Here is a 23,248-nt window from a genome sequence, read left to right on the forward strand (position 1 = left end):
TGATTCTGACCTGTTACTCAGGTAACCAATCTTATCACTCCATATTTGTGTGTTCTCCCATCTCAAATGTCTGAAATCTGCATACATCTCAGGAGGAAAATCTATAAAATCGGATTGATGAGGCCCAGCTAAAAGTGAAGAGAACCTGTTGTGTCACCCCAAGGAAATGTCCTTCTCTGGCCTCCCACTGATAGGAATAATAAGAAAGAATCCAGAATTAGGGTGGAGTAAATGAGAGAATTTCAGGAAAACTTTATTTGCCACAAAGGAAAATCACAAAATATCAATCTCAACCTTGGGCCCCGTAAGCCGTTCTATGAAGCTACAACTTCTATGATGTGCAGCTCCCAGCTGATTGTGATAGTAGAGATTATTCAGGGGTGTCACTCCCATCGATGAGCGTCCCCCCTCTGGTGGTCAGACTACTTAGATACGATCTTGCAGCAGCGGGCCGATGTCCAGTCCATATTGCCGCACTGACAGTGGCACGTTCTCTCTGATCGGATGTCCCACGAGCCGCAGCCCATCCCGCAGGAACACCCCGTGGTGCTGTAATCTGCATAAAATGAGGAGGCGGTGATGAAATATCAGATTAGAACATTCTACAATCATACATATACTGTATACACACAATGTGCAGAGGTTTGCAGCCCTGAGGTGTACCCCAAAAATAACCTCATAGAGGCTTTTGTTTGAATGTCCAGAACTCCCCTCCTGTCATTTCTTGGATTGATCCCACCCTGTTCTTCTGGGGAGGTGACAGCGGTCCTTCTTTGGTCTGAGATCTCTAGGACCTCATGGGTGGTCTGGAATGAAGTATACATCTCATCACACTGACATTGAGGTCTATTCATGATCATTTACCTGCAGGACAGGCAGCGTATGCTCCTCGCTGGTTGACAGCAGTGCAGACAAGCTTACTGTTCTTCAAGATTATAGAAGCTGGAAGAGAAGACAGAGATATGAGGAACCAACAAATGTAAATGAGCAGATATGGCTGCCCCCCCCCCAATACTAGCAAAACATTTTCCCTTGTAGACCATGAAACCAAAACATAACCCACCCAGATCAACATTATCTATCAATGCCTAGAAGGCCTTTGATCTTGGCTGGACCTTATTGTGTTTTACCCTCCAAAGGATTGGGATCCCCCCTGCCTTCCTCAACAAAATTTTATCTCTATGACTGATCAATGGCTAGACTTTGAATAATTGGCTCTTTTCAGACCTTTTCCATATGAACAATGCTTCCTAACCTTTGCCCATGGAGCACCTAGCTAACAATGCAAACACTTGCTTGCACTTTAGCCATTAAGTATTTTGGGGTTCATATCCCCACTAATCTTTAAATAATCCTAGTTTGGCCACAAGGGCTTTTCAAGATGGACATTGTCCCTTATATAATCTATGTCTTTCAAGCATTGCCCCAAAATGTTTCTGTATCTTGAAAACCACATTACTGAACTATATCTGGCCTCACCCCTCCCAAGTTATGATGCAATATCTTTGTCAGGTAAACGTCAGCTGGTGGTGTGTGGTCTTCCTCACCTCATATTATATTACAATGCCATGAGCTTCTATTACTAACCTCTATCCTTGATTGGATACATCAATGGAAGGACAAGTTATGGGTTACAATTCAGAACCATCCAACAATTTTCCCATTTCTTGGATATCACTCCAAAAGCTCCCCCAATTCCTCACCTTTCCCATTGGGTTTCCTCCTCTCCTAAAGGCCCGGGACTTCATTTGTAAACATCAATATCTGTCTCCAGATGTTGGACCACTCACTCCTTCCCTGGGCAATTCTGAGTTCACACCAGGATTCTCCCTTTCATAAACTGATGTTACAGATCTTACTCCGATCTCTGGAGCTACTGACCATGTTAAACATAAACATATTTTCCACTATAACATCCACTCTACAACCCGCCCCATGACCTGGCTCCAGTACTTTCAATGGCGTGGTCTTGTTACCTACTGGTCACACCTCCAGGGACTAGACTTCTTTTTGAATCACTTTGTCTACACGACATGCCACCTACACAGCTTCTAATAGAATTGTAGAACATTCTATTAGGCATCTCCTACATGATACTATTTCTCGGTGTGGGAAAAAACTAAACCATGAAATTCAGAAGGACAACCTAAGCTAAATTTAAACTCTCACCCTTAAAATCAGCATCACTAGCATGGCTCAAGAGGGTACAATTGTGACCTGCTGGTACCATTGCCATTATTACCCCAACCCTTACACAAACATTTTCTAACCACATCTGACCACTGTTGGAGATGTAATATGACAGTAAGGACTATGCTTCCCATATGGTGGAACTGCCCTTCAGTCTACAATTTCTAGACCAAAATATTCTACAGTTGTGCTGAAAGGTTTGCCCCACCCTGGCAGAAATGGTGAAATGTTGACATTGATATTGAAAATCTGACTGATCATGCTTTTTTCCCCTCAAACAATAGGTGCAGGTACTCCCCCCTTCTGAGCCACCCACTGTCTCTGCCCCCTACCCACCTCTGGGCATTGTCCCCTGGTTTCACCCTCTACCCACCTCCCAGAATATACAGAATCAAGTATCTTTTTGTCAGGCTAAGTACTTTGTATGATTTGTTAGTAATAAACAATGCAGTAAATTTGATTCCCTGCTGCTAGGAATAACCCCCTCCCCAGTAACTATAGATCTCCCAGTGAAAATAGAGCCCCACAAGCAACAATGGCTCCTCTCAGCAACAATAAATCCATCCCAGCAACAACAGACCCCTGCCAACAACAACGGATCTCACAGCAGCCAGCATCAATAGACCCCCTCCCTTAGAAGTAGATCTCTCCCAGTAGATATTGACCCCGCCAGCAAAAACATATCCCCCATCAGCAATAATAGACCTCCAAGGCAAACAATAGACCCCCCTGAAATAATAGATCCAACTAGCAACAATAAAAATGCCAGAAACCAGCTTCAATAGACCCTCCAGCACACCCCACCAACCTCAGTGTTAAGGTATGTCCCCCTGCATTCTTGCTGTAAAAACACCCTGGTTGTTTGGCTCCTTTTTAAATCCTAATGATAACAGTATTCCCCAAAATGGCCCAGATCAAAATGTTTCCTCCCCTGGAGTGTTTGGCCTTGGTACAGACACACAAAGTGACACACACAGGTTACAATGTCAATTAAAGATGAATTACTCACATCTGTGGCTTTTTAAATTGCGGTTAGTGTCTGTGTATGGTCAGTGAGTTTGTTACCTCTCACGTGGATGCACTGAGCAGGCTAGATACTGAGCCATGGGGAGCAGAAAAGAACTGTCAACCAACCTAAATGGCAAGGTAATGGAACTTTATAAAGATGGAAAAGGATATACAAAGATATTCAAAACTTTGAATATGCCAGTGCTGTTCAAACACTTACTGAGAAATGGAAAATTCAGGGATCTCTCGAAACCAAGCCAAGGTCAGGTAGAGCAAGAAAGATTGCAGCCACAACTGCCAGAAGAATTGTTCGGGATACAAACAATAACCCCACAGGTAACCTGAAGAGATATACAAGCTTCTCTGGAAAAAGATGGTCCGGTTGTTTCAAGGAGCACAATATGATGATTCTTGAACAAAAATGAGCTGCTTGGTGGAGTTGTCAGAAAGAAGCCTTTACTGTGCCAATGCGACAAAAAAACCAGGCTACAATATGTCCAACAACACATTGACAGGTCTCACAGTTGGCTCACTGTAGACCAAAATAGAGCTTTATGGTCCCAATCATAAGTGCTGTGTTTGGAGAGTTGTCAATAAGGCCTATAGTGGCAAGAATACCATCCCCACTGTGAAGCATAGTGGTGGCTCACTGATGTTTACAGCAGAAAAAGGTGAAGGTTCTGGAGTGACCATCACAGTCTCCCAACCTTAATATCATTAAGTCGCTTGGGGAGATTTCAAACATGCGGTTCATGGAAGATCACCAAAGAATTTGCATGACCTGGAGGCATTTTGCCAAGACGGATGGGCAGCTCTACCACCGGCAAGAATTTGGGGGCCTCATAGACAACTATTACAGAAGATGGCATGCTGTCATTGATGGTAATGGGGGCAATACACAGGATTAGGAAATAGGAAGGTGCAGACTATTGAATAGGGGGAATTTCATTGGTTGCCTTGTTGCCATGTTCTGTTTTATGATTGGGCCATTCAGTTATCATCTACAGTTACAGAATAGGACTCCCATAAGAAATACAAGAAATGGGATTTGCTGGCTCACTCGTGGTACATCCTGTCTATTACCAATTCTCCAGGGGGGGCAAAATTTTTAGCACAACTGTATATTGTGTTGCTCAATCGTAACCAACCCCAAACTAGTTACTTATATTAAATGTTACACGCCAGGGCTGGATCTAGCTAGTCTGATATGGGGGTGCATTAAAAAATGCCAGGGGGGCAGAGGATAGGAGGTTGGCAGGGCAGTGCACAAAAACAGGAATAAGTAGCAGAGTGTACTGGGGGTCAGCAGGGCAGAGGACAGGAATTAGCAGAGCTAAGGGATGGGATCTGCAGTGTGTAGGGCAGTGTACAGGGGGTCATCAGGGCAGAGGATGGGCGGTCAGCAGAGTGGAGGACAAGGGTCAGTATGGTAGTGTATTGCAGGGGTCAGAAGTTTGTAGGCCAGTGTACAGGGGGTCAGCAGTGTAGCAATCGTGCACACAGAGATGGACGCGGTCATTCATTTTGCTCCAAACCCTCCATCTTGTATCTCTCTCTCCCTCTTCCCTCATCCCCCCTCCCTCTATGTTGAGTGACACGTGGTCCTTAGATGCTGAGTTCAAAAAGGTATCAATGCCCAGCGGGGGAGCTCATGGCTATAAACCCCAATTAGCCTGGCACCCATATGTCTGCGAAACTCTTGCTGGAGAAGGATCTTAAAGCCATAAACCAAGTCCTTCACTGAGTTCAAAGACATTCCAGATAAGCCATAAAGCAGACATCACATTCAAGACCCACTTTCCCCTATGATTACATATCTTGGAATATGAGAGACTTGCATAAAAAACAGGCATATATTCAGACCGCTCACTTTAATACAAGTCGCCTGGTAGGTTACACCCCCTAGCTGACAGCTACAGGAGAGCAGAAAATGATATCCCCTTAACCATCCCAGCAGGTATGTCATATTTCATACCTAGACGTTCAGCAGATGATTCTGCGTATTAATCTACCCATGGGTGGAATGTTACATGTACCTAGGAAAAGTTATCAACCATAGTATAATTTGTGAGGGCTTTGGTCAGAGCCCGAGCTCCCCGCCTACAACTCCCTCCTCAAATGAGACGATTGGTTCTCTGCTTCAGCGAGACACCCTGCTGAGTTCCTAGAAAAAAGCTGTTATGCTTGAAGCTAAGCTGAGTAGAGCTAAGTTGAAGATTCTCCCTTGTAACATCAGCACCAACTTTGGGAGATAACATACCCTTTTGGCTCAGAAAACTTGAAAGCTGCTTAAACCAGGACTCTTGGCAAGTACTTTAACTCTCTAAATTCCTTTTGGTTATCTCTTTGCTGTGTTATTGTTCTCTCTCTCTCTCTCTCTCTCTCTCTCTCTTTCTCTCTCTCTATATAGGCTACATCTTTTCTGTGAATATTTTTATTGCACCCTTTTGACCTTTTAATAATAAATCTTACTTTCTGAAAGTGTTGAATTGTTTCTAAAGCTCTTTAATGCAAACTACGAACCCCTGTCTCTGAAGAGCGCTACTGTGTGTGTGTTTTAAACTTCGGTATATCTCTGCCTGCGGTGACAGTGGTATACATATGATTATTCAAACATCATAGTGTTATTGCTGATATTGCCGAGTTTCTTCTTTCTCTGTACAAAAAGGAGGTGGTGGCAGTGTGAAGGGTTAATTGCGTAATTAACCTGACCCAGTAACAATCGCTCCCAGGCTGAAAGAACACAGATTGTGGTCCATTACCTGGAAAATCTTTGTACAGGTTGCAGCTGGGCGTGGCATTGTTACGCACGTGATATTGTGGTTTTAGATTGGCTAGTCATTGGGTTACGAGTTTGGTGAAAAGGGCTGGGGTCTGATGCCGCGATCGTCACATATTGGCTGGCAGCGAACGTGGGATAGTTCTGCGTTAGAGCTTCAGTGCATTGATAGGAATTGGCTCTGCACTGAAAGATTGTAACCTTTGTGGAAACAGTCCTTAGAAACAAGCAGTAGAGAGAGAGAGAGAGAGACATATAGCAACAGCTCCTTCATTTTTCTACTTTCTATTCTATCTTTACTTGTGATCATTCCTGGTGACGCATAATACAGGGAAATGAGCAAAAGTGATTTGAGTACTGAATGTACCTCACGAGGAATTGACATTGGTCGCAAATCTGATGAAGATTTGATTTGTGACCTACAGGAGCATGATAGCTGAGCAGACCAGAACTCGGGGGAACTTGACCATGACGGGGTTCCTGCTACCTCCCAGTGGCTCAGGTACGGCTTCACAGGATGGGCATACAGAGACTGACACTGGAGTATCACCGAATGTTATCTTCACACCACCACCTGAGCAGGCCAGCATTGGAGTGCCTGTAACCAGCAGAGACTTTTCTCGGATGCAGGAAGCCATGGAACGCATTAAGGAGGTGGATCCTATGGCATACCTGCGGTTCTTTGAATGCCAGGCTGACAGAGAGGCAGTGGAACGCCAAGCATCGGCTGACAGAGCAGCTGCGGAATGCCAGGCTGAGAGAGAGGAACGCCAGGCTGAAAGAGAGGAATGAAAGGCTGAGAGAGAGGCATTGCAGAGGCAAACTGATTGTCTGCACGAGCTGGGGATGGCGAGGCTCCAGCCGCAGTGACAGGTTCAGAACCTCGGGTCATTAGAGAACAGGAACGCCTCTCTGGTCGTGGGCACAGCAGCCAAGTTTCCAGTGATGGAAAAAGATAGTGACATTGACGTGTATTTACTGTCATTTGAAAAAACTTGCCGTCAGTACCATGTGCCCCAAACACAATGGGCTCGGTACCTGACACCAAGGCTACGAGGCAAGGCCCTGGATGCATTTGTCAAATTCAGGATGATTATGAAGCTCTAAAAGATGCCATTGTCTGGAAGTACCAGATGACCCTGGAAGTGTACCGCAAGCGATTTAGGTCCTTGCAAAAGGGACCTGGGGACTCTTACATGGATGTGGCGAGTCGCTTACTCACCACATTCCGGCAGTGGACTAAAGGACTGAAAGCTGACTCCTACGAGTCTTTAGAGGATCTCATGATACGAGATCAGCTCCTGCATATCTGCCCGGCAGACGTCAGACAGTTTGTCTTGGAGAGGGAGCCAGCATCTGCCAAAGCTGCAGCCGATCTGGCAGATACCTTCGTCCACACGTGGGTGTCTGACCCTCGCAAGGCTCCTCCAAATGGCTGGAAAGGAGGGAAATCACCCATAGCAACCCCTCCTACTCCAGTGAGTCAAGCTCCCCCTCACCCAACACCTGCAGTACTTGAAGCCAAGCCATTCCTGACTGACAACCGCAGATGTTACACCTGTGGGAAATCCAGACATCTCAGGATGCAGTGTCCTGAGCAGAAGCAGATGACATCACCTGGCCAACCACCCAGCAACTCTTCTTCAGTGCTGTTTGTCCGCAGGAAGATGCGGGTAACCCCCATAAACTTGCAGCCAGTCACTGTGGGCAACCGGTCTGTAACTGGTTTCTGGGACACCGGAGCAGAAGTTACCTTGATCCGGCCAGAGCTGATTGAGCCACAGAACCTCATCCCAGGAAAGTTCCTTACCCTCACGGGAGTTGGGGGGACCCGTTCACGCATACCCTGTGCAAAAGTATTCCTAGATTGGGGTGCGAGAAGGGGAATGAGGGAGGTGGGGGTCTTGGATAAAATTCCCACACCTGTTTTGTTGGGTGCCGATTTGGGTACTCTTGTGGCCTATTATGCTCCTGCCGAGAATACCCTGAAGGCCCCCTGGAACTCTCTGGACATGCCAAGGTACTGTGTGCAGATGTTAGGGTAATGTCTGGGCAACTGGTAGATGGACAGAGGGAGGGGGCTGGGAATAGAGTGGGGCTACAGGATTCTCCATTAGCTGGAGAAGGAGAAGGAATCCCCTTGCATGGGGAGGTAATGAACTCATGTATCATTGATATTACAAACGTAACTGTTGATAATGATGATGATAATGATAACGATGATGCTGACATTGATAATGTTGATGATAATGTTGATAATGCTAATGATGATGATGATGATAATGGTCATGATAAAAATGATGCATTTTCATTATTGGGGGTCACCCACAGTTCTGTGAAGTGGGCAGAGGTACAATCTCTGGGTGCTGAGCAAAGGGATGGTCCGGATAGACCTCTTTCTTGCTCTGGCTCAGAGGATCCTACCTTGATAATCGCCCAGCCATTGTCCTTGCATGGTACACAACAGCCGGCTGGTAATTGTACTCCCACGGCCAAGGCAGCACTGAAGAGTGATCAAAATGTGGACTTCAGAAGCAATCTAGCTGTGAGATTCCCTGCTGAGAAAGGTAAACAATGGCTTGAAGGGGATAGGGGGGCTTGGGGACTAAAAGAGTGTCATCTGATCTAGCCTGTCAAAGTGTGTGGGGGAAATCTGAAGCTAGGGAGGAAGACACCTCCAACTATTTCTGGCTTAGATTCCCTCCCCAAACACCAGGCAGACAAACATATGTCATAGGCAGTGACAGCACACCTGGATTGGAACTTTCCATTCAGGTACAGAAGCTGCTGGCAAGACCTATGATAGATGTTGTCTAGGTTCAGGGAAACCCGGGGAGAGCTCACCGTGCTTTTCATGAGTTGGACGGCAGGGTGTATCCTTCCCTCATGCCTTCGACCCACCTCACCTCACAGGAGGTGCAGACTGAATGGGCCAAAGAGGCAGAGGGAATATCGCAATCAGGAATCCAGGGGTCCTGCAGGGTCTGGGCATCACCAGTAGTCTTGGTCCCCAAACAGGATCAGATGACAAGGCTTTGTGAGGACCTTGGAAAACTGAGCGCCAGCCCTGTGGTTGTGGCCTACCCCATGCCCAGGAGCCATGAGTTAATGAAGCATCCGGCAGGTGCCCTCTGTCTAACCATCATGGACCTGAGCAGAGTGTATGGGTCACCATCTCTAACCCAGGAGGCTCAGGACGAGTCAGCCTTCACCACCCCAGGTGGCTTTCCTGAATTCACGGGAAAGCTAGTTGGGGTTGAGAATGCACCAACCACCTCCCCAGGTGTCAGGAATGACCTACAATGTGGAGTGGAACTGTGTGCAGTTGCCCACTTTAGGGGCCTTGCAGTGTACGGCCCTGTCTGGGAAGAGCAACCTTGGCTCCGGTCACTAGTCAGGAACAAACTGCCCTTGCCTAGTCTGACAGTCCAGAATGGTAACTGTCAGAGGGGCGTGTTAGTGGTTCAGCCTTGGGAACCACCGGTAGGAAGAGACCCCCAGAGGTCTGGGAATAGGGAGACTGAGGCAGTTACGGCCTGGCCTACTCCCCAGGCCGAAAAGCAGATTACGTCAGTCTTGGGTACAGCTGGCTACTGCAAGATGCCTGGGTGCAACTATCATGGCTCAGCTGGACCTGTGACTGACCTGGCAGAAAAGAAACTGATGGAAATGGTGTCCTGGATGCTAGCAGGTAAAGAGGACTTTTCATCTTGGACGAGGGTACCTGTAGACACCTCTGGAAGGCGAGTTCCAGAATTTGCCTGTCCGCTACCGGTGCACACAGGCACCACTACCTTCGGGCCAGATGTAGTCTTTGGCCTGAGGAAGGAGATTGGAGAGGGAAATCTCATTCTCTACCTTGACAAGAAGCTACATCTTAATATGTTAGCATATGACACCCCTGAACAGAAGTGTTGTGTGAACAGGTGGGCACCACGGCAGTTGCCACAATGTCCGGGTAGTCACAGCCGACTGGTGCTTACCCCTGACAACTCACTTGGTTGGCACAACGGTGTTGCTGGGGAGAACAGCACCCTTCTCAGAAGGAACCTGGTTCTCCTGCAGTGCAGCGGTACCAGATCACACCAAGGTGAACCTCTGGGCACAATGGGTCTGTGCTCTGGTCAAACCAGCAGCAGTTGTCGGTTGCATCAGGAGGCAGTTCCCTCCCATGCAACCACCTGAGGGGGGAGGTGTAGCAATCGTGCACACAGAGATATCCGCGGTCATCCATTTTGCTCCAAACCCTCCATCTTGTATCTCTCTCTCCCTCTTCCCTCATCCTCCCTCCCTCTCTGTTGAGTGACACGTGGTCCCTAGATGCTGAGTTCAAAAAGGCATCAATGACCAGCGGGGGAGCTCATGGCTATAAAACCCAATTAGCCTGGCACCCATATGTCTGCGAGACTCTTGAACTCACTGAGTTCAAAGACATTCCAGATAGGCCATAGAGCAGACATCACATTCAAGACCCACTTTCCCCTATGATTACATATCTTGGAATATGAGAGACTTACATAAAAAACAGGCATATATTCAGACCGCTCACTTTAATACAAGTCGCCTGGTAGGTTACACCCCCTAGCTGACAGCTACAGGAGAGCAGAAAATTATATTTCCTTAACCATTCCAGCAGGTATGTCATATTTCATACCTAGACGTTCAGCAGATGATTCTGCATATTAAACTACCCGTGGGTGGAATGTTACATGTACCTAGGAAAAGTTATCGACCATAGTATAATTTGTGAGGGCTTTAGTCAGAGCCCGAGCTCCCCGCCTACAACTCCCTCTCCAAATGAGACGATTGGTTCTCTGCTTCAGGGAGACACCCTGCTGAGTTCCTAGAAAAAAGCTGTTATGCTTGAAGCTAAGCTGAGTTGAGCTAAGCTGAAGATTCTCCCTTGTAACATCGGAACCAACTTTGGGAGATAAAGCACCCTTTTGGCTCAGAAAACTTGAAAGCTGCTTAAACCAGGACTCTTGGCAAGTACTTTATCGCTCTAAATTCCTGTTATCTCTTTGCTGTGTAATTGCTCTCTGTATATTTTTATATATAGGCTACATCTTTTCTGTAAATATTTTTATTGCACCCTTTTGACCTTTTAGTAAAAAATCTTTGTGAAAGTGTTGAACTGTTTCTAAAGTTCTTTAATTCAAACTACAAACCCCTGTCTCTGAAGAGCGTTACTGTGTGTGTTTTTTAAACTTCGCTATATCTCTGCCTGTGGTGACAGTGGTATACAGACAATTATTCAAAAATCATAGTGTTATTGCTGATATTGCTGAGTTTCCTCTTTCTCTGTATAAAAAGGAGGTGGTGGCAGTGTGAAGGGTTAATTGCGTAATTAACCTGACCCAATAACAATCGCTCAGGCTGCCAGGACACAGATTATGGTCCATTAGCTGGAAAATCTTTTTGCAGGGTGCAGCGGGGCGGGGCATTGTTACGCACGCCACAGCGTGGTTTTAGTTTGGCTAGTCCTTTGGTCATGAGTTTGGTGAGAAGGGCTGGGGTCTGACGCCGCGATCGTCACAAGCAGGGCAGAGGACAGTTAGTCAGAAGGGGAGTGGACAGGGGTCAGTAAGGCAGTGTACAGGGGGTCAGCAGGGCAGAGGACGGGCAGTCAAAAGGGGAGTGATCAGGGATCAGTATGGCAGTGTACAGGAGGTCAGCAGGGCAGAGGACAGTTAGTCAGAAGGGGGGTGGACAGGGGTCAGTAAGGCAGTGTACAGGGGGTCAGCAGGGCAGAGGACGGTCAGTCAGCAGGGGATTGGACAGGGGTCAGTATGGGAGTGTACAGGGGGTCAGCAGGGCAAAGGATGGTCAGTCAGGAGGGGAGTGGACAGAGGTCAGTATGGCAGTGTACAGGGGGTCAGCAGGGCAGACGACCGTTAGAAGGGGAGTGGACAGGGGTCAGTATGGCAGTGTACAGGGGGTCAGCAGGGCAGACGACCGTTAGAAGGGGAGTGGACAGGGGTCAGTATGGCAGTGTACAGGGGGTCGGCAGTGTACAGGGGGTCAGCAGTGCGTAGGACATATACATTTTTAAAGGCAAAACTAGCCTCTAAACAATATAAACAATATGTGAACGTTGACAATAATAACAATACTCATAGCAAGTCATCTGATTGACTTTACAATTAAAAAGTCAACACAGGATGACAAAATGTGAGCCAGACTGGGATGATGAAAGACATGGGGCACCCTGGGAAAGAACAAAGAAATAGGTTCTGTGTCTGGCCAGTGGGAGGGTCTTAAGGGGTGCCTGCTGTATACAATGCCCACCTATACCACAGTACTCTTACCCACAAAATACTAAATACTGCGCCACAACCGACCGTCTCAGAGACACAAACCTCAGGACAAAGGAACATTTTTTGTATTAATTGTTTCCATTCCATATGTTTTTATGCACACAAATGATATTTTTGCCATAGGCAGCCATACTTGGATCAAAATTCATCTTCTTCAGTAGGGATCGGTTGAATTTCAATCCATGTATGGGCAGGCTGGTTGTACAGAAGTCGACCTACTAATCGACTTCTGTACAATCAGCCTCTAGGAAAATTTCTGCACAATTAGCAGCGCCGGGTATAGCTGGCAGCACTGATCAGTGTATTCTGGTGGCAATGAAGTCTCTTCGCTGTCAGAACACATTACCTCGGCGGGAGTGATTCCCCATCTACATTGAATTTGTGGATGAGAGAACTGAGTAATATTTTTTTCCTTCAACACATTGTTGGACGAGAAAGAATGACTAATGTATAGACTGCCTCACTGAGCCTACCTTAATGGAGAACACCATTAAAACTATTGAGAAAATGAACACTTTGGTCAGGTCCCTCTTACATCAGAGTCCAGCAGATTTCCCCCTTACATCAACAGAGTCAAGCAGAGGGCCCCTTACATCAGAATCCAGCAGACTGCCCCCTTACATCAGAATCCAGCAAAGTGCCCCCTTACATCAGAATCCAGCAAAGTGCCCCCTTACATCAGAATCCAGCAAAGTGCCCCCTTACATCAGAATCCATCAAAGTGCCCCCTTACATCAGAATCCAGCAAAGTGCCTCTTACATCAGAATCCAGCAAAGTGCCCCCTTACATCAGAATCCAGCAAAGTGCCCCCTTACATCAGAATCCAGCAAAGTGCCCCCTTACATAAGAATCCAGCAAAGTGCCCCCTTACATAAGAATCCAGCAAAGTGCCCCCTTACATCAGAATCCATCAAAGTGCCCCCTTACATCAGAGTCCAGCAGAGTGCCCCCTTACATCAGAGTCCAGCATTGTGCCCCATGACAAAGGGATTTATTAAGGGCACTTTTCTCCTGTCTATGATCATTTGCAGATAGGAGAAAAGTGTCTGTTTTATACAAACTGTCTATAAATTTAGAGCGCTCTTCATCTTCTTTCTCAGACTGCTGCGCCCTCATCTTTCTTTCTGTCTACTTCTTACCTCTTGGTTTCCAGGCCTAGACAAATGACATCATGCATCGCAGGAATCTTCAGGAGGGGAGGAGGAGCTTTCTCAGCTAAGTATACCCTCCTGTCTGCCTGAGCTAAAGGTAGACAGATTCCTGGAAGGGAGCATTGATTTTCAGACACCCAGTATCCAGTCTCCAGAGAGGGAGCCTCCTGTACACCCTGTGAGCTGCACCCATCCATCCCTTAAGGGAAACTCTGGTATTTCCTGATCATCACTTAAAGGTCCCAGGATCCATCCACCTTGAGAGGGATTCAACCCTATTCCTGACTTATTTCAGATGATCTTTTGATGACATCAGGATTTGTTATTCAAACGCGCATTTTATTGTGCTTTCCGGTGAGTGCGCATTTCTTCCATACCTGATTGCACGGGCACTGAGTTGGGGAGAACGCAGGATACTTATGAGCACTTAAAGTCACTTCACAAACTTTTATATGATCTTATTAATTTTCATATGATGATATTTATTCATTTGTACCTTTTACAATATTTTAATATTTTAGCCCTGCACATTTTTGATTATATTAGATGTATGGATATGTCTGAGAACATATATTCTAACTCCTAGTACACACATTCAGAAAACTGGATGACAAAAATCGCTTTTGGAGGATCGTTTGATAATCTGATCGATAATGCACAGCTTTCATGACAGTTCATGTGACAATATCTGAAGTGACGAGCATGAACGTTTTTCTCGTACGATAACAGAACAAATTATTTTCATTTAATCAGCACAGTAGTTGTCTAAAAAAAAAAAATGAAATTACATGAAAGAGCTTCTACTACATATCAGTGCTTTCAAACAAAATTCACAGATTTGTTAAAAATGTAATGTGTGAATTTTGTATGAAAACTGATAAATACCCCCAAGAGGATAGCTAAATTGCCCTGAGGGGCCCCATGTGATTGAACACCTTGAATAAATCAATATACTATTGAGAAACAGTACGGGTGAGGGCCCCTGGCCCCCAGGCATTTTATTCCCTCCATACCCTTCCCAACCTGACATTCCCCCAACCTTTCTACCCACTAAGCTATCTCTTCTACCATTTCTTCCTTTACCCTTCTGTCCCCTACAGCTGTTCAACCAGTCTTCCTTCAAGTTCCGATGTCTAACACCAACACAGCTTACAAACACTGCATTCAATTGTCCAACCAATGGAGGGTCACCACTACATGTTCTACAGCAGTGGTCTCCAAACTGCGGCCCTTTGCTTGTCTTTATCTGGCTCTTGGGGCACTATTCCGCCAAATAACACCAATGATGAGGCACCATTCCCCCTATGACACAATCAATGGGGCACTATTCCTCCCACCATTACCAACAATGAGCCACCATTCCCCTCATTAAAACCAATGATGGGCCACGGATGTTGGGGTATTTTCTACTTCCAGTGGAAACAGTCTGGCCACCCTAAAGTCTGAAGGACAGTAAACTTGCCATTTGCTCAGAAAGTTTGGAGACCCCTGTTCTACAGAATAGGCAACCTCAAAAGTCCTTTCTTGTGCTCAGCCATGTAATCAACCATCATTCTGGTTGGAATTGCTAATACATTGAAGAATAGAGTTGCTCTTGTGTTGGGTTCCATTGCCTTGTGGGCTTCACCTCCCATCCAGACAGTACTTGATAACAGCCGGGTCTATCCCAACAAAGCACTGTGGAAACTTTTCGGTGATGCAAATTGATTCAGAATCATGCGGTAAGAAGATACATAGCAGACTTACAATTGTGTTATTATCACAAAGAGGTTAAACCTACCCATAGACTTCATGACGTTGGAACATTCCCCAGGAGAGCTACTGGTGTTTGATGTGACCGCAGACAGGAGAAAGAAACAAAGCAGAAGCCTCATCTTCTGGATTCCAGGAACACCTGAGAGGGACGGAGAATGTGCGGAGAACGGGATTATATCTCACCACAAATAACAAATCTCTATACAAGTACAGCTGACAACTACGACACCAAGTATGACATGAATAATGGAAAACATCACAAGGAATCCCAACATCCATTTACAAGCAATTTTTGAGAATGAAAAAAAAAATTTCAGGTTTTTTACTGATACATTTCCCTACTACGTCCACAACATGGAGAAGCTTCACCAGGAACTCGAAGTGTCAGCTAAGGTGAAATGTTCCTCCTCTGGCTTCTTCCACTGATAATAATTGATGTCACCGGCTTTAAGGTGGAGTAAAGTGGTGTGAAATGGAGTTTTGTACATCACAATATATTTGGGAAGATTATAAAAGAGGAATTTATCTTGTGAAAGTCTCTTCTATTTACTTCTGGTGTGATGTCCCATAGACTCTCCAAGTATAAATGTACGGGGGGTTACTGGAAGAGTCAACATGCTCCACTCCTTTAGTAAATCCCCCTGAGCTCTATATACAGTGAAGGAAATGTGTATTTGCTCCCTACTGATGTTGAATGTTTGCCCCTCACAAAGAAATGATCGGTCTAAAAATTGAATGGTATGTGTATTGTAACACTGAGAGACAAAATATCAGCAGAAAATCAGCAGAATTGCGTCTAACAAATGATGACGGATCTGCATGTTCATGAGGGAAAGAAGGATTTGATCCCCTATCATTCAGCAGGATTTCTGGCTCCCAGGTGTCTTTCATACAGGTAACAAGCTGAGATTAGAAGCAGTCTCTTAAAGGGAGTGCTGCTAATCTCATTGTGTTACCTGTATAAAAGACACCTGTCCACAGGAGCCATCAAACCATCAGATTCCAAACTCTCCACCATGGCAAAGACCAAAGAGCTGTCCAAGGATGTCAGGGACAAGATGGTAGACCTACACAAGGCTGGACTGGGCTACCAAACTATGGCCAAGCAGCTTGGTGAGAAGGTGACAACAGTTGGTGCAATCATTAACAAATGGAAGAAACACAAAACAAGTGTCAGTCTCCCTAGGTCTGGTGCACCATGCAAGATCTCACCTCGTGGAGTGTCAATGATCATGAGAACAGTGAGGAATCATCCCAGAACTACACGTGAGGATCTTGTCAATGATCTCCAGGCAGCTGGGACCACAGTCACCAAGAAAACAATTGGTAACACACTACGCCGACAAGGACTGAAATCCTGCAGTGCCCGCACGGTCCCTCTGCTCAAGAAAGCCCATGTCCAGGCCCGTCTGAAGTCTGCCACTGAACATCTGAATGATGCAGAGGAGGACTGGTGGGAAGTGTTGTGGTCAGATGAGACCAAAATCCAGCTCTTTGGCATCAACTCAACTCGCCGTGTTTGGAGGAGGAAGAATGCTGCCTATGACCCCAAGAACACCATCCCAACTGTGAAACATGGTGGAGGAAGCATTCTGCTTTGGGGGTATTTTTCTGCTAAGGGGACAGGACAACTGCACCGCATCAAAGGGACGATGGACGGGGCAATGGAACATCAAATCTTGGGTGAGAACCTTCTTCCATCAGCCAGGGCATTGAAAATGGGTGGTGGATGGGTGTTCCAGCATGACAATGACCCAAAACACACGGCCAAGGCAACAAAGGAGCGGCTCAAGAAGAAGCACATTAAGGTCTTGGAGTGGCCTAGCCAGTCTCCAGACCTTCATCCGATTGAAAATCTGTGGAGGGAGCTGAAAGTTCGAGTTGCCAAACGTCAGCCACCAAACCTTAATAACTTGGAGAGGATCTGCCAAGAGGAGTGGGTCAAAATCCCTCCTGAGATGTGTGCGAACCTGGGGGCCAACTCCAGGAAACGTCTGACCTCTGTGATGGCCAACAAGGGATTGGCCACCAAGTACTAAGTCATGTTTTGTGAAGGGGATCAAATCCTTCTTTCCCTCATGAACATGCAGATCCGTCATCATTTGTTAGACGCATTTCTGCTGAATTTGTTGTTGTATTCTGTCTCTCAGTGTTACACCGAACATTCCATTGTTAGACCGATCATTTCTGTGTGAGGGGCGAACATTCCATTGTTAGACCGATCATTTCTGTGTGAGGGGCGAACATTCCATTGTTAGACCGATCATTTCTGTGTGAGGGGCGAACATTCCATTGTTAGACCGATCATTTCTGTGTGAGGGGCGAACATTCAGCATCCGCCGGGGAGCAAATACACATTTCCTTCACTGTATGTTACAGTATTATTATTATTCAGGATGTATATAGCACCAACATTATAAAGGGAGGCAGGACATCAGTAACCCATCATTATCTCAGTGATATGAAGATTCAGGACCCCCATACAGAACTGAGCCCTGCCCCCTCCCATAACACTTACCTGATGGATATGAGAGAAGTTCTACATCTCCTGAAGGTAAGAGGACACTTATATACCTGATGGGAACCGACCTTCCACCAATCACAGCTTCTTATAAGGAAAGGAGTCATCTTTCTCATTAACCCTTCCCATGCTAGAGGCCAGCCACCTCCCTGAATGGAAGAGAATAGAATGTGTATACTCCCAGATACAATTCTACCTTTGTGAGCCCACAGAGCTGACAATCCAGAATTTCACATAAAACAGTAATGTTTATATCTGCAGGACTGTACTAGCATGTTCTGATCTTACACAGCGATAGCATATATCATAGCGCAGTACAGAGAATGTGGACTTCATACACTGTTGGTATAATTATACAGCTCTGACATATACCACAGCGCTGTACAGAGAACACTGAGCCAGTCCCATCAGTCTCTGTACCAGAGGAACTTACACTCTAATGTCCCCTCCCCCGCAGTGACATCAGTCTCTATACCAGAGGAGCTTACACTCTATTGTCCCCTCCCCCATGGTCCCATCCATCTCTGTACCAGAGGAGCCTACACACTAATGTCCCCTCCCCCACAGTCCCATCCGCCTTTGTACCAGAGGACCCATGTTCCCCCTGAGGGACCCAGCTTGCCCTCCCATGCTTCACTTACACCAGAAGACCTTGACTGTGGCCCTAAAAGAGGGGAATCCCTCCCTGTCTTCAGAGAGTGGGTTGCTGACTATTTGCTGAGAATTGCAAAGGAGGAGGAAAAGCTGATGAACCTGAAAGCTGATTATAAGAAGAAGAAAGTTCTCCATGATAAGGCATGGAGCAGCAAGCGGCAGAGTCTGAAGCTGGAGATGAAAGGTTTGGAGGACGTCATGAAGCAGCGGCAGAGTCTGAAGCCGGAGATAAAAGGTTTGGAGGACGCCATCAAGAAGCAGCAGAGTTTGGTAAAGGCACTGAAGGAGAAGAGCTGAGCTTTCAAAGAAAAGTTCCAAAATGAGGAAAGGTTCAGGAAAATGAAGGGAGACTCCAGTAAAGATCCAGCATTGGTGGTGGCAGTACGGGTGGAGAGTGAGGAGGGGGTCCTGGATGCTGCCCCTGGTATCCCATCCACCTCAGGATCTGCTTCCCTGGAGGAAATGTCAGCCTCTGCCTCCCTACCTCCCCAGCAAGCTGGAGGAACAGCACAGGAGATAGAAGAAAATGGCGGAGGGCTGCTAAAGAGTCTCCCCTAAGTGGAAGAACCTTCCGGTTTTCTGAGGACTCTGCGGATGAGGATGACAGTGAGAACTCTGTACCTGGTCCTGTAAAGGAGAAAAAGACAGCAAAGCCATGCTTTATTAAAAGTGACAATTTGGACTCCAGTATGAACAGCCATGTGCCTGGACATGGAGGAGGCAGAGGAGAGGGAGGCTGTGCCAGGGGTCCCCAATGTCCCTGTCCCTGTAGTCCCAGTGTCTGATGATCCATCCAATGTGTCATCTCCTTGTGTTGTGCCCCCTGAGTCAGTGTCCGTGGATGTTGTGTCTGATCCTCCTGTGTCAGTTTCCCCAGAGGTAGTGGTGGCTGTGGAGGGAGCTGGACCAATGTGTATGGTTGTACCGACCCCCGCTCCCCGGTGTCTGAGGATCAGAGGGTGTGAGGCGCTGGGGGGTGGAGTGAATTATTTTGGGAGTTGTCAAGAGAGCCAGAGAGCACACAGAAACAGATTACACAGAACCCGGCTTTTAATGGGGAGGTTTTTGGGGCACAGACAACAGTTCCTTTAGTCCACAGATCCACACCAGACACAGCAACACAGTACAGTTCTCTGGAAGGCAATATGAAACAACAGGGGTATGGTAATCCACAGGGTTAGTCCACACAGGAGGCTCCAGGCAGGGAAGGGTTAAGTCCAGGAGGGTTCACAGAGAACAAGGGGTTAAGTCCAGGCAGGGGATAGATCCAGCTAGGCAGATGCACGGGGACAGCAGAAGATTCCTCCACAGTGCAGGGCTTCCAGGCAACACAGACAGTCCGGGAGATGAGAAGGAGGACGGGGGAGTGGTCTTACGGAGCCTTTCACACTCACCGGGACTTTGATTTTGAGACACTTTTTCTAGTTAACCTAGTAGTCCGTTACTACACGTGGAATGCACGGTGTCAGGTTTCCTCCTGTCGAGGTGGTGGTGAACAACATCCTGGGTGAGGTTCGGAATATTCGGGGTCTTGAGAAGGACAGGTGGTGGCCGGGAGCCTGGACAAAGGCGTGGAGGAATGTCAGGTCCCCGTAGCTGCTGCCTGTTAGTCTCTGGGGGCGTGGCTTCTCTTTCTGTCCTTTCACGTCCCCTAGATTTTTGTAACATCAGATTTTTGAAGAAAGGCGGCATGCATGGGATCAATGTTTCATCGTTTCTTAGCCTGAGGGGGGTTCAGGTGACGTCAGGATTTGTTAGTACTTTGCTGAAGTAAGCTGGTTTTGTTTAATTATATATTTTATTCTGTATATATGTAAATATGATTTTTATGATGTTATTTGTTTGCAAGATTTTAATAAACAAAAATTTACACTCTAATGTCCCCTCCCCCCACAGTCCCATCAGTCTCTGTACCAGAGGAGCTTACACTCTAATGTCCCCTCCCCCACAGTCACAGTATTATTGTACATGTATATAGCTCTGACATATACTGTACCATAGTGACATAATGTGTGCTCTGTAGGTCTGTAAGTAAAATGTGGTCATCAGGAGTGACCCTCAAAGTGGTCTCCATGTTTCCTCGGTAATAGGATGGGATGCCAGCCTGGCTCTCCTAGGATATGACACACTACAATCAGTTTGCTGATAGCAGCAGGACATATGTCATGGTGGTTACTGCTAATCTGCAGGAATTGGTTCTCTGAGCAGATGCTGGTGGATTCTTATCACTCTGATATGCTCTGTTTATGTTGGGGGGTAATTACTCACCTTATTATTTGTCTAATATTTGCACGAGATAATATCATTGTCCATGTGTCACACCCATGATTGCTTCCTATCTAGAACAAGCTCCATGTTAGGTGGGGGGAAGGATGACAAGAGAACGTCCTTTGAGGAGACAAACTGTTGGTATAAATATACATGTATATAGCTCTGACATATACCGCAGCGCTGTACAGAAAACACTGAGCCAGTCCCATCAGTCTCTGTACCAGAGGAGCTTACACTCTAATGTCCCCTCCCCCACGGTCCCATCAATCTCTGTACCAGAGGAGCTTACACTCTAATGTCCCCTCCCCCACGGTCCCATCAGTCTCTGTACCAGAGGAGCTTACACTCTGCACCAGAGAGGTTGGTTGTGCAGTTGCTCTCCCTCTCCAGACACTAGGGGGCCAGGCCTGCTCGCCTGGCCCCAGAAACATGGCTAATTTTGGGATAGGCTCAGGCCATGCTCCCCCTGAGGGACCCAGCTTGCCCTCCCATGCTTCATCTACACCAGAAGACCTTGGCTGTGGCCCTAAAAGAGGGGAATCCCTCCCTGTCTTCAGAGAGCGGGTTGCTGATTATCTGGTGAGAATTGCTAAGGAGGAGGAAAAGCTGATGAACCTGAAAGCAAATTATAAGAAGAAGAAAGTTCTCCATGATAAGGCATGGAGCAGTAAATAGCAGAGTCTGAAGCCGGAGATGAAAGGTTTGGAGGACGTCATGAAGCAGCGGCAGAGTCTGAAGCCGGAGATGAAAGGTTTGGAGGACGTCATGAAGCAGCGGCAGAGTCTGAAGCCGGAGATGAAAGGTTTGGAGGACGTCATGAAGCAGCGGCAGAGTCTGAAGCCGGAGATGAAAGGTTTGGAGGACGTCATGAAGCAGCGGCAGAGTCTGAAGCCGGAGATGAAAGGTTTGGAGGACGTCATGAAGCAGCGGCAGAGTCTGAAGCCGAAGATGAAAGGTTTGGAGGACGTCATGAAGCAGCGGCAGAGTCTGAAGCCGGAGATGAAAGGTTTGGAGGACGTCATGAAGCAGCGGCAGAGTCTGAAGCCGGAGATGAAAGGTTTGGAGGACGTCATGAAGCAGCGGCAGAGTCTGAAGCCGGAGATGAAAGGTTTGGAGGACGTCATGAAGCAGCGGCAGAGTCTGAAGCCGGAGATGAAAGGTTTTGAGGACGCCATCAAGAAGCAGCAGAGTTTGGTAAAGGCACTGAAGGAGAAGAGTGGAGCTTTTAAAGAAAAGTTCCGGAATGAGGAAAGGTTCCGGAAGATGAAGGGAGACTCCAGTAAGGATCCAGCATCGGCGGTGGCAGTACAGGTGGAGAGCGAGGAGGGGGTCCTGGATGCTGCCCCTGGTATCCCATCCACCTCAGGATCTGCTTCCCTGGAGGAAATGTCAGCCTCTGCCTCCCTCCTCAGCAAGCTGGAGGAACAGCACAGGAGGTAGAAGAAAATGGCGGAGGGCTGCTAAAGCTCATTAATGAAATGGAGTCTCCCCTAAGTGGAAGAATCTTCCGCTTTTCTGAGGACTCTGCAGATGAGGATGATGGTGAGGACTCTGTACCTGGTCCTGTAAAGGAGAAAAAAACAGCAAAGCCATGCTTTATGAAAAGTGACAGTTTGGACTCCAGTATGGACAGCCATGTGCACTGCAGAGTTTTGGAGGGAAATCCTCCTGTGTCTGCACAGAGCTCTGCAGGGAAGATGGTTGCTGTGCCTGCAGGACTGCACTCTGCTGGGACTGAGGACTCTGATACCAGGAACCCTGTGACTGTGGACTCTGCTGGGGGGAAGGTAAAGGGGGGATCTGAGACTTTTTCTGGACAATCCCTGCTGATGGCTGCAAATGCAGCAGAAAATGGTGGGAGGGAAGATGTCAGCTGCACTGTGAATGGTGTTGCTGAAACCCAGGGGAGAGTGACCAGGAGTGGAAGGCTTTTACCTAAGAGGAGTATGTTGGGGGAGGGGGAGACAGGAGTCTCTGGTGTGAGTGGGTCTGCTGGGAGTAGTAGTGCCACGAGTGAAAGGAAACATGTGGATGATAAGAGTGCTTGCAATGCTGGAAAGGGGAATGCCTGTGTGTTGGTGGATGGAGTGACTGCTGCTGCCTCTGATGGTGGTCTGCAGAGCGGGGGCTCTGAGGTTCCTGCAAACAATGGGCGGGGTGCAGCTTTAAGGTTCACTACAACTAATGCTGCAAATAAGACCTATGCTGGGGCTCTGGCTGGGAGGAGGGGGTCACATCATGTTGTCAGCTCTGGGGGGAGGTCTGCTGCAGGTCTGTCATCTGCACCCCTATCCTTCAGGAGGAGGAATTTGGTGCAGCTCAGGTGGGAAGGTGGGGGTGCTCCCCCGGTCAGGAAGTTGGTGGTGGACAGGATTTTGGAGATGGGCTTTAAGGCTGATGAGATCTTTGCTTTGATCAGTCCAGTGGGATCCTATGAATACGATCTGTCCTTTGTGCGCCCCGAGTCTCTGGATATATTCTGGGAGAAATATGAACATATATATAGGGGTCTGCCGAAGTGGAAGGGACTCGTCCCAAAGGTTGTCTCACGCCAACCTCTAGTTAAGACGGTCACCATCCTAGTAAGGAATGAGTCGATCC

The 23,248-nt window shown here is 47.1% G+C and overlaps 1 protein-coding gene across 1 annotated transcript; it reads right to left on the reverse strand.

The window, feature by feature from the left end:
• Positions 1 to 217: 217 nt before the first annotated feature.
• Positions 218 to 15,364, reverse strand: LOC149450252 (resistin-like). Its single transcript, XM_089692148.1, has 3 exons — positions 15,227 to 15,364; positions 865 to 942; positions 218 to 556 (listed from the first exon to the last, which is right to left on the reverse strand). Exons 1-3 carry the CDS (start codon positions 15,318 to 15,320, stop codon positions 423 to 425), a joined length of 306 nt encoding a protein of 101 aa, XP_089548274.1. The 5' UTR covers positions 15,321 to 15,364; the 3' UTR covers positions 218 to 422.
• Positions 15,365 to 23,248: the final 7,884 nt, after the last annotated feature.

The sequence above is a fragment of the Staurois parvus genome, unplaced genomic scaffold (assembly GCF_062004578.1).
Source record: "Staurois parvus isolate SC_StPar_1 unplaced genomic scaffold, SC_StPar_1.0 ptg000577l, whole genome shotgun sequence".
NCBI classification, from domain to species: domain Eukaryota; kingdom Metazoa; phylum Chordata; class Amphibia; order Anura; family Ranidae; genus Staurois; species Staurois parvus.